Source organism: Mauremys reevesii, unplaced genomic scaffold, assembly GCF_016161935.1.
Source record: "Mauremys reevesii isolate NIE-2019 unplaced genomic scaffold, ASM1616193v1 Contig143, whole genome shotgun sequence".
In the NCBI taxonomy this organism is placed as follows: domain Eukaryota; kingdom Metazoa; phylum Chordata; order Testudines; family Geoemydidae; genus Mauremys; species Mauremys reevesii.
The window spans coordinates 10,742-27,092 of record NW_024100764.1 but is presented as its reverse complement, the minus strand read 5'-3'; the positions used below and the strand labels follow the sequence as shown (position 1 = coordinate 27,092).

Below are 16,351 nucleotides of genomic sequence, written 5' to 3'. Positions count from 1 at the left end.
ATTCTGTGGTGTAGAAAGAAAGCTGCCAAGCCTGCTCCCAGCAAGCCTCTATTGCAGAGGTGAGCAAACTACAGCCTCCGGGCCACATCTGTCCGGTGGGACCATCCCGCCCAGTCCCTGAGCTCCCGGCCAGGTAGGCTCGCCCCCAGCCACTCCCCTGCTGTCCCTCCTCCCCCCATAGCCACGCAGCCTTGCTGGCAGAACAGTTGGCTCTGTCTGGACGTCGGTGTTGGGGAGGTGTGCATGTGCGGCGGCAGCCAGGAGGTTCGGGAGGGGGGAAGTTGGGGGACAGGGAGCAGGGGCAGGTTGCATGGGGCAGAGATTCTGGGAGGGGCAGTCAGGAATCGGGGAATGGGGGGTTGGATAGGCATAGGAGTCCCAGGGGGCCTTTCAGGTGACAGGGGTGTGGATAGGGGTTGGGGTAGTCAGGGGACAGGAACCAGGGTGGGTTGGATGGGGGAGGAATCCCAGGAGGAGGGTGATTAGGGGTGGGGGTGCTGGGAGGGGGCAGTCAGGGGACAAGGCGTGGGGGAGTTGGATGGGTTGAGGGTTCAGTGGGGCGGGAAGTGGAAGGGGGCAGATGGGGGCGGGGGCCAGGCTGTTTGAGGGCACAGCCTTCCCTACCCAGCCCTCCATACAGTTTCACACCCCGACGTGGTCCTCGGGCAAAATCGTTTGCCCACCCCTGCTCTATTGGCTTCTTAGTGTATGTAATTGCTTCATTTCTTCAAGTAGCATGTTGCTTGTTTGGGGGGTTTTCCGGGTGCTGGGGGTGGCTTCCGGTGTGTGGGTGTGTTGATGCGTTTCTTTGTTTGTTTTTAATTTCCTCCCGGAGAGCGTGATTGGCTCCCAGCTGGGCAATCTGCTTTGCAAGGCTGCTTGCTGGGTCTGGCAGGAAACGAAACTTATCCTGTTGCACGGTCTGCAGGGAGCCATGGCTGCAGCTGTGAATCCTCTGAAAAGCCAACGAGACGAAGCTACTTTCTCCATCTGTCTTAGTTTTTTTAAGGATCCAGTAGCTTTAGATTGCTTGCACAATTTATGCAAAGCCTGCATTGCCCAGTTCTGAGCGAGACCAGACACAGACATCTCCTGCCCTCAGTGCAGAGAGACCTTCCCAGGGACCCTGAGGCCGAACAGACAACTGGGAACATGGTAGAAATAGCCAAGCAGCTGAGTGTCCCGGCAGCAGCAGGAGGTTTTGCAACGTGCACCAGGAGCCATTCAAACTCTTCTGTAAGCAGGACCAAGTTCTCATCTGTGTGATCTGCAGGGAATCCCAGGCTAACCGCGCTCACAGGGTGGTCCCTATAGAGGAGGCTGCCCGGGAGCACAAGGTAGGCCATGGCTGAGCAGGGAGCGGGGCCGGAAGCAGAGCCCAGGCCACAGCAGATGTGGCTGCAGTGGTGCTGGAACAGTTTTTGGAGTGGGGTGGGGGGTGCTGAGCTACACCCCTCTTACCCCTGTCCGCGCCCCCCACCGCCCCCCCGAGCTGGGGCCCGGAGCAGGGCTGTGGCTCCGGGAGGGCAGGGGGGACGTGGACAGCGGTAAGGCAGCTGAGAGCTCCCCCAGGCCAGCAGCCCGGATGCCCAAAGCAAAAGCTGGGGGTGCTTCAGCACCCTATGCACCCCTACTTCCTGCGCCTATGTGTGGCTGGCACTCCCCTGCCCCCTGGGGGCTGGCCTGAGCCCCACCATGGCCCCCTGAATTCCCCCGGGGGGCCCGCTCCACAGTTTGGGGACCACTGGTCTAACCAGTCAAGGTGGGCAAAGTGCAGGCGAGGGAGCCGAAGGCTTGGGATTCACAAAGGTACTTAAGTGCCTAAACTCCAGAGTGAGGTGCATACAGCTGGGGTTTTGGCACCTAAATGGCTCTACTGCAATCCCCAGAGCTACTGCCAAGCCCTGTAGGAGCCCAAACTCACTCAGTGCCTGTGTATTCAGGTCCAAGTTCTCTCAGTACCTGTGTTACTACCTCTAGAGGCATCTATCTGGCTGCCTATTTCCTGCCAACCCATGAGCTGGGTGAAGACAGGTGTTCTCCTGCCTCTGTCACCTGCAGGGCCTGATCTGTGGGCACCCTCACAGACAAACACAAAGGACTGGGAGGGACAGAGAGGCATGGAAGGGGCAGTGACTTAACCAAGCTCACAAAACAGCTCAGTAGCAGAACCAGGAATTAAACCCTGGCCTCTCAATACCCATCCTAGTTCTCTAGCCACTAGACCACACAGCCTCTCACCGCTCCTGTCAGGCAGGGCTTTACAATCACATTATAAACCGCTCAGCACGGCTGAGTTTTGACAGAGCCAGTGCTTGGCGTAGTGCCCAGTTTGAGCATTTCATATCTGATGACTGCTGGCTGCTTCCTGGAAGCAGCAGTAAAGTAACACATTGTCAGCAGCATTCACAATGGGTTTGTTTACTGCTACTTTCTGAAGGATGATGAATTCCTGTTTTCCCTGGCTTGCTGAATGCTGGTCACTTTGCTGCTCCTGAAGCAGAGCAGGTAGTTAGGGAAGGCACAGCCCTGCATGGCACTGCCCAACCTCCACTCCCAGGCCCCCTCCTGCATCCCGCCAGCCTGCTGCATCTGTTCCCCCGTGGCCAGGTGGGAGTTAGCAGGGGGCTGGCCTGGCACACCTAGGTCTGCAGCTGAGAGCTGCACTGCCTGTTCACCCGGTGCTATGGGGCAGAGGGGCCGGCTGTCACAGTGCATGGGAGGAGTGGGGCCTCAGATAGAAGGGGCTGAACTGGCAGCTAGCCTCCCTGAGGCAGGGGTTCACATCCCACCCATGCATGCTTTAGAGTTTTGCTTTGGGTTTATGCATCTATTTGCACCACAAATTCAATGCAACATTCTAGGGCCCATGAAGCCCAAGTAGATTGGGACCTTAAAACGCCTGTTGGACAGAGCAATCCACTCAGGGCAGAATCAGCTGTGCTGTCTGCCACTCTTGCTTTAAGGACAAAGTGGACTGTATTAGTGCTACAATAAGATTAAAGGAAGAAAAAGGTTGATTCCCAGGACCGTGTTGAGTCTCAGTACTGGAGCACCTCGGAAGTGCTCCTTTTCCCCCATGCCAAACAATTGAACATAATATTTATGAACCTTGTGAGTGTGTTGGATTTTTAACCAGGAGTCCCTTTCTCCCAAGTGTTCATTAGGCACCAGAGTTTAATATACACTTTTTTTTAAAGTATTTTAAACACTCTTACCAAAATGTCCTTCCCTGTAAGTTGCTCAGCTTTCATTCTGTGACATCCAGATCTCTTCATATACTGTTCCCTCTCATTGCATGGGAGCACAACACCCTATCCTAAGCTGCTGCAAAATGGATACGACTTCAACCCATTGCCCTGCAGCACTTGGAGGATTCGCTGCAGGCAAAGGGCCGTCTGGACAAAGTCCCTAAGCCTCTACATCAGGTCTGGGGCCCCCAAGGCCTCTCTGTTTCCTGGCAGCATGACACATACAGCATAGAAGTAATGCAGGGCTCAGACGCCCAGATTCTATTGAAATGGATGGGAGCTGTGCTTTTAGATCCTCTGTGGCTCTGCAACACCTCAAAACCCCCTCCCCCGGTGAATTACAGAAGAAGATCCTTGGAGCACATTTTCAAAAGCCCCAACTGACTTTAGAGCCAAAGTCTCATTTTCAAAGGAGATTTCGTCCTGAATCTCCAAAGGGACTTGGGTGTTGTGCTGCTCAGCATTGCAATGCCTAACTTTTAGGCACCTAGAAAATCACTAAGGACATAAGAACGGCTGCACTGGGTCAGACCAAAGGTCCATCTAGCCCAGTATCCTGTCTTCTGAAAGTGGCCAATGCCAGGTGTCCCAGAGGGACTGAAGAGAACAGGGCAATTATCAAAAGATCCATCCATTGTCATCTGGTCCCAGCATCTGGCAGTCAGAGGTTCAGGGATCTCTGGAGCATGGGGTTGCATCACTGACCATGGCTAATAGCTATTGATGGACCTGTCCGCCATGAACTCATCTAATTCTTTTCTGAACCCAGTTATACTTTTGGCCTTCACAGCATCCCTTGCAATGTGTTCCATGGATTGATCGTGTGTTGCGTGAAGAAGTACTGCCTTTTGTTTGTTTTTAAACCTGCAGCCTGATCATTTCCCCTGGCTCCTGTAATGTGAAGGGGTAAATAAACTTCCCTATTCAGTCTCTACACCATCCATGATTTTATAGACCTTTATCACATCCCCACCCCAATTGTCTGTTTCCAAGCTGAACTCTCCATCTTTTTAATCTCTCCTTATATGGAGGCTGTTCCTTACCCTTAATGATTTTTGTTCCTTTCGCTGTACGTTTTCCTATTCCAATCTCTCTTGTTTGAAATGGGGCCAATAGAACTGTATGGCGTATTCAAGATGTACCATGGATTTATATAGTGGCACTGTGATATTGTCTCTCTTATTATCTATCACTTTCCTAATGGTTCTTAAAATTCTGTTAGCTTTTATGAACAGATGTTTTCAGAGATGAGTCGAAAATCTCTTCCATGAGTGGTAAGAGCTCCTTTAGACCACATCATTTTATATCTATAGTTGGGATTATGATTTCCAATGTGCATTACTTTGCATTTATCAACAGTGAAATTCAGCTGCCATTTTGTCCGCAATGCAGCCTATGTTGCCAAAACTTACGGTTGTTCATGGTTGTGAATATTTAACCTCCCTGAGTGACAAAAGCATTCATGTGCACAGTGCTATGTCAGCAGGAGAGCTTCTCCCGCCACCCTAAGATGCTGCTGCTCGTGGAGGTAGGTTTATTATGCCGATAGGAGAGCTCTCTCCCATCGGCATGGCGTCTCCACTGCACGTGCTGCAGTGGCGCAGCTGTAGCGGTACAGCTGCAGAGCTGTACTTATCGACAAGCCCTTAGGCTTACTGGCCTGTAATTGACAGGATTACAATGGGAGATGCTGCTGAGAGGGGTGTATGCTAAGCCCCGCCCCCCTCAGAGTTTTGTGTAGGAATGCACCTGTCTCTGTGATCCATACCTAGGAATCCCTCTCCTGGAGTCAAGCGGCTTAGGCATCTAAGCCGTTTCTTGGATGATGGAGATCTGCACTTGTGTCACTCCACACAAAATGGCCGGGGAGGAGGCAGCAGACCTTCCTCATAATGGTTAGCCTAGGGGAAAGGTGCTCACCTGGTATGTGGGAGACCCCTGGTTAAATTTCTCCCTCTGCCTGCTGAGGGAAAGGGATTTGAACTGGAATCTCCCACCTCTCAAGAGGCAATTGTGACATTGCCATGACCACTGTCTGTGGGACAGCCTGAGAGGGACATGCAATGTACATAAATGTAGCTGTGAAGACAGACACCTCAGCCCCTGACCCTCCCAAACATTGTTTTTCTTGCCTCAGGATCAAATTCAACCCCGACTGGACACCCTGAAGCAAGAGAGAGAAGAACTTCTGGAGTGGAAACAGGATGGAGAGACGCAAAGTCAGGAATATCTGGTGGGTTCCCATTGTGATGGTCCAGCAGTTATATCAGTCAGGGTTGATATTTCTCTGTGTGGGGAGTGTGTCAGCTCTTGTCTATACACAGCACTGCTTTGATTTAGCTATGGCTACATCTACACGGCACACCGCTGGGGCGACCTGCAAGGTATGTGTAGCTACACAGCACAGTGAAAAGCAGGCTGTGTCCACGCTCAGTGGTGCCAACTTTCTCCGGCGCCAGTGAGTGCCCGCATGCCCTGCCCTGACCCCCCAGCCCCGACCCCATTCCAACCCCATCCCCAAAGTCCCTGCCCTAACTCCGCCCCCTCCTGCCCCTATTTGATCGCTTCCCCAAATCCCCACCCTGACCCCGCCTCTTCCTGCAGCATGCAGCGTTCCCTCTCCTCCCGCTCCCTCCCTGCCCAGCGAATCCGCTGTGTCACGGCGCAAGAGCTGGGAGGGAGGAGAAGCAGGATGCGGCGGTGCTCTCGTGGAGCAGGCAGAGGTGAGCTGGAGCAGGGGGGTGGGGCGGGGCCACGGGGAGCTGCCGGTGGGTGCTCAGCACCCACTAATTTTTTCTGTGGATGCTCTGGCCTGGAGCACCCATGGAGTCGGCTCCTATGTCCACGCTGTCATGTGTAGCTACATGTGTGAATAAAAGACTCCAGCAGGGGGAGGCAGCAAAGCTGCCGGAGCCTTTCCCCGCTTCTGGAGCCTTTACCTGTGGTGGGGAAGGCTCCAGCAGTGAGGAAAGGCTCGGCACTGAAGCAGCGGAGACTGCAGTATAGATGGGAAGGCACTGTTTGAGCGTGTAGACAGCCATGTCCGTAGGGTTTATACCCATAGGGTTCAGGCATGTGCGACTCTACTTGCTTAAACAATGCCTCACCATCTACACTGCTATCTCTGCCCATGTTAGCAGGGGCATATAGTGTACATCCTCTACATTTGTGTACTACAAATGTACCTCAAATCACTTTTTAAAGTAATGTCTTTATACTGGTGTAAACCCTGACATGTAAACATTGTAAACCTAATTTAATCTGACCTAGTGTGGTGTGTAGGGTTCACCTTGTCCAGATAAATTGAGCTAAAAGGTGCTAACTATGAGCAAGACTGAAGTTAATGAAGGGGTGGCAAGCTTTCAGAAGTGCTGTGCGAGTCTTCATTTTATTCACTCTAATTTAAAGTTTAGCATGCTGGTAATACATTTTAACCTTTTGGAAGGTCTCTTTCTAGAAGTCTGTAATATATAACTAAACTATTGTTGTATGTAAAGTAAATAAGGTTTAAAAATGTTTAGAAGTTTCATTTAAAATTAAATTAAGATGCAGAGCCCCCCAGACTGGTGGCCAGGACCCGGGCAGTGTGAGTGCCACTGAAAATCAGCTTGTGTGCCGCCTTCAGCACGCGTGCCATAGGTTGCCTACCCCTGCTGTAATGTATTCGATAACTCCCAGATAACCTCAGGTGCTTTGCCTCTTGTCCACACACCTTTACAGGGTGTGATCATGTTTGTCTTTGTTTATCTTCCCTCTGGGCTGATTCCTCCACTGGTTTCCATTTCAACTCTAAGCACTGATCTTATTCCCCACACATCAGTGGGTCCAAATCCAGCTACAAACACTGATTTGAAGGGAGATTGTTTTCAAAGGCACATATGGGTGATTAGGTGCCTAATTCACATTGACTGTCAATAGGACTTAGGTTCCCAGTGGCTGTTTTGTATCTCAGAAATCCTCCCCCTGAATCTCCATCTATAACCACCAGAAACGACTGCTTTCCTCTGCGACAATGTAATGTACAAAATACCAGATGAAACATGTAAGAGCTGGAGAAAAAGCATTTTGCACAGTATATGTTGTACCTGGCGTTTTGTGTAGATAACCAGCAGAACTTTCCTTCAGTTGTCTCCACAACTCTCTGCCAATGTATTCCTGATACGGAGTCAGACCCCCCCCTTCCAACCTTTCTGCTATTGGAAGACTCTAGATGTTCAGCAGAATATACTAAGCCACTCTGACCTGAAGACTCATCATTTTAGAGATATTGCGTGACATTTTTGAAAATGCCTAAGTGATTTTGGAGCCTAATGTTTACAGTTTTGCAAGTGGTTAAGGGCCAGATTCTCACAGGTATTTAGGACCTTAAAATGCAGAGAGAGGCCTAGTGAGATTTTCAAAAGCAACTAAGTAGCACCTAATACCTTCTGTAGTCAAGGGGAATTAGGAACCTAAGTGATACTGAAAATCCCTGTAGGGGCTAATATGCATCTTTGGACACTTAAATAGCTTTTAAAAGCAGCTCCTCACACATTTTTTTTTAATGGGTTTCAGCTCCTAAATGATTTTTCTGTTTCTGAAAATTTACCCTAAGTTCTGTTTTCAAAAGTCACTTTCAAAGAAACTTAGGCTCCTAAGCACCAGAAGTAACTTTGAAAATAGGAATTGGACTCCTAAGTCACCAAGGCGCTTTCAAACATGTTATTCATTCAGGCCAGCTGAATCTTCTCTCTAGTAACTATCAGGCATATTCTCCTGAAATCTCATCCGTATGTTCATAGGAGGGTGAAATGAAAAGAGGGCTCGAAGAACTGTTTCCAGACTGTCTCCCTGAGAGGCTGTTCACCTTTCTCATTTCTGAAAACCGGATGCTGAGCACTGGATCCTGCCCCGTCCCAGGCTCTGCCTCTTTCCCTCCAGGCCTCGCCCCCCACTCCTCTTCCCCCGCTCACTGTCACTTGCTGCTCTCTCCACCTCCCTCCCCCTGCCAGCTGAGCGGGGCTTTAGGTGTGGAGGTGCTTAGGGCAGGGAGAGCCACGCTGCAGGGGTAGAAGGGTGTTTGGGGCAGGACAGGAGCTGCCGTACTATTCTCCCCCAGAGCCATCCCTGAGTGCTCCTCCAGGCTCCCAGCAGCAACTGCTGCTCTTCCCAGCCCCTGGTGGTGGAAGCCAGTTACTGTGGGGAACCGGACTTGTACTGCCAGGTTCCCTTTTCGACTGCACTTCCCGGTTGAAATCTGGACATGTGGCAACCCTAGTCCCTGACCTGTCCTTTCCCTGTTTGTCCCTTCGTTACAGGGAAAGATAGAAGCTGAGAGGCAGAAGATTGTGTCTGAATTTGAGCAACTGCGGCAATTCCTGGAGGAACAAGAGCGACTCCTGCTGGCCCGGCTGGAAGAGCTGGACAAGGAAATTGTGAAGCTACAGGATGAAAATGTCACCAAACTGTCTGAGGAGATTTCCCGGCTCAGTGACTTGATCAGTGAGATAGAAGAGAAGTGTCAGCAGCCAATGGTGAATTTCTGCAGGTGAGACAGTTAGAGACACCCAGATCCCTGCCCAGGAAGGGAGAGATTCTGAAGCGATTAACTTTGGCGTTTACTAAGTTCTTGGAGAGCTCCCACTCCACAATGGAGACTGTCAGCGTGTCCGTTAGCAAAGCGAGGGAAAACAACATTTGACATTTCTAATATTTCCAGTGTGGAAACAGTTTTGCTGTTTTAAAGGCAGATGTCGCAGGCCTTTTTGATACATCATACATAAGCCCCTTTGTTTTCAGTTTAAACCAATTTTACCAAAAATTCCCGGGTTTTAAAAGAAGTAGTAGTCATTTTTTTCATCCTACTTTTGTATCCTTCAAATATATAAAACATACAATACGTTGCATGAGATCTCTGTATTCCAATAATACATTAGTCAGTGTGTATATGCAAAGCTGCCTGCTGAAGTAAGAACGTATTGTTCTAGAACAGGGGTGGGCAAAGTTTATGGCCCGAGTCCCACATTGGGGTTGCAAAATTATATGGAGGGCTGGGTAGGGAAGGCTGTGCCTCCCCAAACAGCCTCGGCCACACCCCTATCCACCTCCTCACACTTCCTACACCCTGACTGCCCCCGAGAACCTCCAACCCTCCTGCTCCTTGTCCCTAACCACCACCACCTGGAATCCCCATCCCTAACACGCCCAGAACCCCACCCCTATCCACCCCTCTGCTCCCAGTCCCCAGACTGCCCTGACCGCAATCCACACCTCGCCCCTGACAGGCCCCCAGGACTCCAACGCTTATCCAAACCCCACCTGTTTCTTGACCACCCCCAGAACCTCTGCCCCATCCAACCCCCAGCTCCTGTCCCCTGACTGCCCCGGGACCTTCTGCCCCTTATCCAACCCCTCGGCCCTGGCCTCCTTACCAGGCCACTCAGAGCAGCATGTCTGGCAGCTGCGCGCAGCTGGAGCCAGACATGCTGCCCTGCTGCTCAGCAGGCATGCACAACACCGCTGCCCAGAGTGCTGCCTGTGTGGCGGCAGGGGAGAGACAGCAGGAGAGAGGTCAGGGGCCAGCCTCCCAGCTGGCAGCTCAGGGGCCAGATGTGGCCCGCGGGCCGTAGTTTGCCTACCACTCTTCTAGACGCAGGGGCGGCTCTAGGAATTTGGCTGCCCCAAGCAGGGCGGCCGGCCACAGGGGGCGCGCTGCCGGGCGCCGGTCCCGTACCTCCAGGAACCTCTTGCAGGCGTGCCTGCGGAGGCGTGCTGGTCTCACGGCTCGGTGGGTATCCGCGGGCATGCCTGCGGGAGATCCACCGGAGCCGCAGAACCAGCGAACCCTCCACAGTCATGCCTGCGGGAAGTCTGCTGGTCCCGCTGCTCCGGTGGACCTCCTACAGGCATGACTGCGGAAGGTCCGCCGGAGCCACCTGCCACCCTGCCGGCAAAATGACGCCTCAAGCGCACGCTTGGCGCGCTGGGGTCTGGAGCCGGCCCTGTCTAGAAGATACACACAATAAATCAACAGGCAGGCACAAAAGCTCTGTAGTGCATGTGCATCTGAACGTACTGATGAATCTCACCCACCACGTACACGTTTCAAACTGTTAAGACAATGGGTTAAAGATCTGACGCACTAAAATGGGAAGAAAATAAAAATCTGTAGCAGAATACGTTTCAGAACACAAGGAAGTATTCATAAGTGTTAAAGAAACAAAAACAGGAGCCAAGGGTGAAGTTGAGTGTATGCACTGCAAATGGGGTGGCCCAATTATCAAATGTGAATATTTATAAGCCAATAGTTCTAAGTCTACACCAGTAAACTGTTGGTTCAAATGAAAAGTTTTATTTGGGGATTACAGATCTAGTGTTTTCTTAAACTCAGAGGGGCATTGTGTTTTGAGTTCTGTTTTAGTTCTGAAGCAAACTGCAGTGATGAACGGAATTCAAAGCATTAATCTACTGAATACTTTTTTCCCGTCTTTCCATCCACCAAAACAAACCCAGATATTTACCCAGAAAAGTTAAGCTTTTTGCACTGATTTTCACCTGTTTTTGTTGTGGTAATAAACATTGATAAATTCTCAGGAAAAACGAACTACAATAAAGCGGAAAATGAAGGGCCCTAATGATCTGGAAGCAGTAAAGGCACAACTCCAGTTTCTAGGAAGTGGGAGATTAGGAAAACAAAGTTCTTTGCAGGGCCTATTAAGAAGCGGAGTGAATCCAGATTTCAGAATTGCTGACTAGAATTACATACAGGGAGAAAGGCAAATACTCTGGACACAGCAGTTGCCTGTGGAAGTCCGGGATTCATGTGTCTGATGAATCTGTTTGAGGAAGTGCCATTGGCACAGGCAAAATAAATTCAGAAGGAGAAAACCCACAGTCGTGGTGCGTGCTTAGGGGTCCCAGTCCATCGAAGTCTGTGAATGGACTTTTAAAGGTGCAACTACAAAGAACTGCATGTAGAGCTCGACTAGGGACGGCAAAGTGAGTCATCCATCTCCAGAGCAGGAGTGATCCCCAGCTTGTGGCACGTGGGACTGACCTCTTCCCGCCCCTTTCTCTCTTCTAGGACATCAGAAGCACCTGGAGCAGGTACGTAGCTCCTTTGCACTCCCCCTTACGCATCACGATGTTGGAAGGGGATTGGACCCCCAGGGTCAGATTTTGCAGGGTATTTAGACACCTGATATGTAGCTAGGCACTTGGTGGAATTTTCCAAAGCGGCTAAGCGAGTTAGGCACCTCCCATTGCAATCAGTGGCAGTTGGGAGCCTAGCTTGGTTTAGATGCTTTTGAAAATCCCAGGACTGACCTTTTAAAAATCAGGCCTTAAGTGACTTGCCGAAGGTCATGCAGGAGGCTGTGGCAGAGAAGGGAGTGGGCGTAGGTTTCCAGAGTCCTACAGCAACCAGGTAACTACTGGAGCATCCTTTCCCACAAGATTAGGCCCTTCTTTCTGAGGGGGCAGCTTGTGGACCCCTTACTCTCTAACTCCCATTTGAGGATCTAGGCATTTAAATACTCCAGTGAGGAAGGCATTTGACTCACCAGTGGGAGTCAGAGGCTCACAATGAGCCCACGAGAGAGCAGCCTCTGGTAGCTCATTCTCACAAAAGACAGAAAAGATTTAGAGAGTGTTTGGGGTTTTTTCCCTCTAGGTGTGAGAAGCTGAAGTTCGAGAAACCAGTGGCAGTGCCAGAGGACCTGAGAGAGAGAGTCGGCGTCTCTTCCCAAAGAAATGTTTGTCTGCAGGAGACTCTGAAGAAATTCAAAGGTAACTTAACAGTTATCTGGGTTCATGCTACAGTGATCTCCAGTTAGGATACTCACCTGGTATGTGGGGAATCCCCAGTCCCGAGAGGGGAAGAAGGGCTTCTAACAGGGGTCTGATGTGGGCCTCCCTCTGTCTCCGTGTTAAATATTGAGCAGGGGACAGGCTTCTGGGTCTCCCACCTCCCAGAGGATGCTCTAGCCACCGGGCTACAGAGACATTCTCATGAGTTCTTCCCCACTGAATCTTTGATTATCCCCAGTGGAACATCTCCCACAGGAGAGCATGAGGGCACCCATGCAAAGGGAGGCACCTACCATGCTACGAACACCCTGAGAGGGCCGGGGCCTAGCACAACCCCTCACTATGGTACTTCCAGCTGGCTGGCATAAGCAGGGAGTCACCTAGCATGCTGGCTTTTGTGAATCCCATCCCAAGGCGCAGCTCTGTCCCTGTTCATGGTACAGGCGCCTGACTCAGGCTTTGTGAATCACAGTGACTGTCCAAGGGCCTAAATGTTGGATGTTGTGATGCTGGCGTCACCTCGCCTGTTTGTGTGTGAATCCAGCCAGCCCTAAGTTTTCATGAGTCTGTTTTCCTACCAGAAAGGGAGAACCTCTCCTCTGCTCTTTTCTTTCTCCAGAGACCCTGCCCTATCAACTGAGCTTTCTGATCTCAAAGGCGGAGAAAGATGGTAAGTTTCCATGAGGATATTTTCCTACAATTATTAATTAAAATCTCAGGATTAATTTTTAGAAAAAGCTTCTGAAGGCTTTTTACTAGAGTGGTTCAGCCTGCGTCCTCGCTGCAAAGTGGGCAGATCACGAGCCAGTGAAAGTAGAACCCGGCTGTACCTCAGCTCCCCATCCAAGCCAACTGGCCTGGCTGGAAAGCGCCACTGAACTCAGGTGAGGGGTTTGTCTGGACAGGAAGGGCATCAGGGTTAGCAGCTATGTAAGAGCCTGCATTACCTCTGCAGTGAGGACAGACCATAATACTCTCCTCCTGTGTCTCTCTCCCCTTTTGCAGTGCAGGCCACTCTGGATCCAGATCTGGCAAATCGCTGTTCCATCATATCCACAGATGAGAGTGTGATATACAAATACCAACACACAAAATCTCTGGAGAAACAGAACAGGTTTTACCCTGCTGCCTGTGTGCTGGGCTCTAAGGGCTTCACCTCAGGGAGATGTTACTGGGAAGTGGAGGTGGGGAACAAACATCTTTGGGTTTTGGGCATTGCCAAAGAGTCTGTGACACACGAGGGAGCGATAAGCTGTACACCAGAGGAGGGGGTCTGGGCTTTGCAGAGTACAGGGAATGAGTACTGGGCCCTCACCTCCCCTAAGACTGCTCTGGACCTACATCGTAGCCCCAGTAACGTTGTGGTTTATCTGGATTATGAAGGGGAGAAAGTTACATTTTATGACGTTACATCTTCTGGCAGAGAGCCAATCTTTACTTTCACATGCTCTTTCACTGGGAAGATCGTCCCCTTCTTTGGGAGCCGGTGTGTCAAATATCGGAAACAATTTGTTGGTTATCACTATGATCTATTGGATTAAAACTGTGACGGAGGAGTGGGTATCACACTCAATATGAGATATCTAATATAGAGCAAAGATGTGGGAAATAGATAAATTATGGCTATCACACATTGCCAGCCTATGAAAATGATGTGTCAGGCTCCCCAAAATCATGTCTCTCTTAATCCTTTTCTACACAAACATGAAGGCTGGAAATGTATCTGTAATATAATCTGAGCTCCCTCAAATCTATCTACTCCAGCAGCTGGGATTGTAAGAAAAACACTGAGTGCTGCAAGACTTACAATAAATTGGTGATGAGAGAGGACAAGATTGAATTGCTCAGCATTATACTGGTGACAGGAGTTTCTCAACCCTTTTCCATGCCTGTCTCTGTAACTCTGTGATCCTCCAGGCACACACAGACTGGCCAACCAGGAGCCACTCCCAGGGTCACAGCAGAGCCTGCCTGTCTTAGGGCAGGTCTACACTTAAAATGCTGCAGCGGCACAAACACACTGGTGCTGCTGTAATACTTAAGTGAAAGGCTGCTATGCCAACAGGAGAGCTTCTCCCATCAGTGTAATTAATCCACCTCTGTAAGAGGCGGTAGCTATGGCAAGGGGAGAAGCTCTCCCGTCAACGTGCCGCTGTCTACACCGGGAGTTCTGTTGGTATGACTGTGTCACTCAAGGGTGTGGATTTTCACACCCTTGAGTGACAGTTGTACCAAAGTAAGTTTACATTGTAGACCTGGCCTAAGTTCTGACTCAATCAGGGTCATCCATCAAAGTCCTCTGCTCTTTACTTATGAATGTAACAAGCATAGTGATGTTCTGCATAGCCACCCCCCAGTTCCCTAGCTCAATGCTCCTATTTTGCTCTGTTTAGTTATTTGGATGCTGTAGATTCAGATGAGAAAATTTACAGAATAAAGTTTATTTCTATCTTCTGGTCTTGGACTTTCTTCCCTTTCATTTCTTTTTGGTCTCCAAGATCATACTTAAAACTGTGCCTCTGAAAGCCAATAAATGGATTTAATTAGATGTCATTTCCCCCCTACCCTTTACATAGGCGGCAGGTTTGTATAATTTTTGGTGGGGCCCAAAATGGTGGTGCCCCCCCGCTCCCGCCCTGTAAGCCGATATAAAATGAAGCTACAACGCGTCAGCGCCACAAGATTACAAGGGTCAATTAAAAGTGGAAAGTCAGAAGCAGCACTTGCCTACTTCAATATACAGTATTATATTTTGTTGTACCTGTTGTGATGAAGTGGGAATGTTCTTAATATTTTCTCTGAATACTGTGTGGGTGCCTCAGTTTCCCCTGCAAGATGCCAACTGAAGGTGTTGGGGACAAAGAGATCAGGTGGCCTCCTTGTCCGGAAGTGACACAGAGGCCAGAGAAGGGAGTGTCAGTTTGGAGCTGGCTGGGGAAATGGGGAGAGACTCAGAACTTGGTTCTGGGCTCCCCACCCCGCAAGATGGACCTGACCGAGGGGTTCTGTTTTCTGTACCAACAAGCTCTGTTTAAACTGTGTTCCCATCATCTAATAAACCTTCTGTTTTACAGTCTGGCTGAGAGTCACGTCTGACTGCCGAGTTGGGGTGCAGGGACCTCTGGCTGCCCCAGGACCCCGCCTGGGCGGACTCACTGCGGAAAGTGCATGGTGTGGAAGGGCATGCTGAATGCTCTGAGGTCAGACCCAGGAAGGTGTAAGCTTCTTGCCCTGGAGACAGTCTGCTCAGAGAGGAGGCTCCCCCAGAGTCCTGACTGGCTTTGAAGGAGTGGTTCCAGAGCATCCCAGCATCTCCTTCCACCCATGCACTTCTCAGAAGTCCACACAGGCACTAACACTCCCTCCTCTGGCCTTTGTCAAGAAGGCTAACATCATTTGGGCTGTATAAGTAGGGGCATTGCCAGCAGATCGAGGACATGATCATTCTCCTCTATTCAACATTGGTGAGGCCTCATCTAGAGTACTACGTGCAGTTTTGGGCCCCACATTGCAAGAAGGATGTGGAAAAATTGGAAAATTCAGTGGAGGCAACAACAATGATTAGGGGGCTGGAGCACATGACTTCTGAGGAGAGGCTGAGGGAACTGGGATGGTTTAGTCTGCAGAAGAGAAGAATAAGGGAGGATTTGATAGCTGCTTTCAACTACCTGATAGGGGGTTACAAAGAGGATGGATCTAGACTGTTCTCAGTGGTAGCAGAGGACAGAACAAGGAGTAATGATCTCAAGTTGCAGTGGGGGAGGTTTAGGTTGGATATTAAGAGAAACTTTTTCACTAGGAGGGTGGTGAAACACTGGAATGGGTTACCTAGGAGGTGGTGGAATCTCCTTCCTTAGAGGTTTTAAGGCGCGGCTTGACAAAGCTCTGGCTGGGATGATTTAGTTGGGAATTGGTCCTGCTTTGAGCATGAGGTTGGACCTTATGACCTCCTGAGGCCCCTTCCAACCCTGATATTCTATGATACTCTAAACTGACCACCAAATTTAAGTTGCGTGTTTTTCCGGTCAGGTGAGGACTCTGGGGCAGGGCTGGGGATAAGGAACTTGGGGTGCAGACAGGCTGCCCCAGGGCTAGGGCCAAAGAGGACTCCCCTCCACCCTCCTGGCAGCAGCAAGCTCCAGGAGGGACCCTCCTCTCCCCACAGTTCACTGCACATGCTCCTAGGTCCCTCTCAGGTCCAGAAAGCCCACTCTCCTCCCCTATGGTGGGTACCGAGGGGGGAGGTTGCCATCACGTATGGCCTCCCCTGCTGCCACCCCTCACCATAGCCTCACTGGGGATGGGGCTGCCCC

The 16,351-nt window shown here is 50.5% G+C and overlaps 1 protein-coding gene across 2 annotated transcripts in view; it reads left to right on the top strand.

The window, feature by feature from the left end:
* The window catches only part of LOC120393076 (zinc finger protein RFP-like), a 30,105-nt gene extending 16,075 nt beyond the window's left edge, over window positions 1-14,030 (top strand). For both annotated transcript variants that reach the window (XM_039517689.1, XM_039517688.1), the window contains 4 exons: window positions 11,314-11,336; window positions 11,902-12,017; window positions 12,658-12,708; window positions 13,044-14,030. In XM_039517689.1, coding sequence (XP_039373623.1) covers window positions 11,314-11,336; window positions 11,902-12,017; window positions 12,658-12,708; window positions 13,044-13,579 — 726 coding nt within the window. In that variant the 3' untranslated portion in view covers window positions 13,580-14,030. The remainder of the gene's footprint in view (window positions 1-11,313; window positions 11,337-11,901; window positions 12,018-12,657; window positions 12,709-13,043) is intronic.
* The last annotated feature ends 2,321 nt before the right edge of the window (window positions 14,031-16,351 follow it).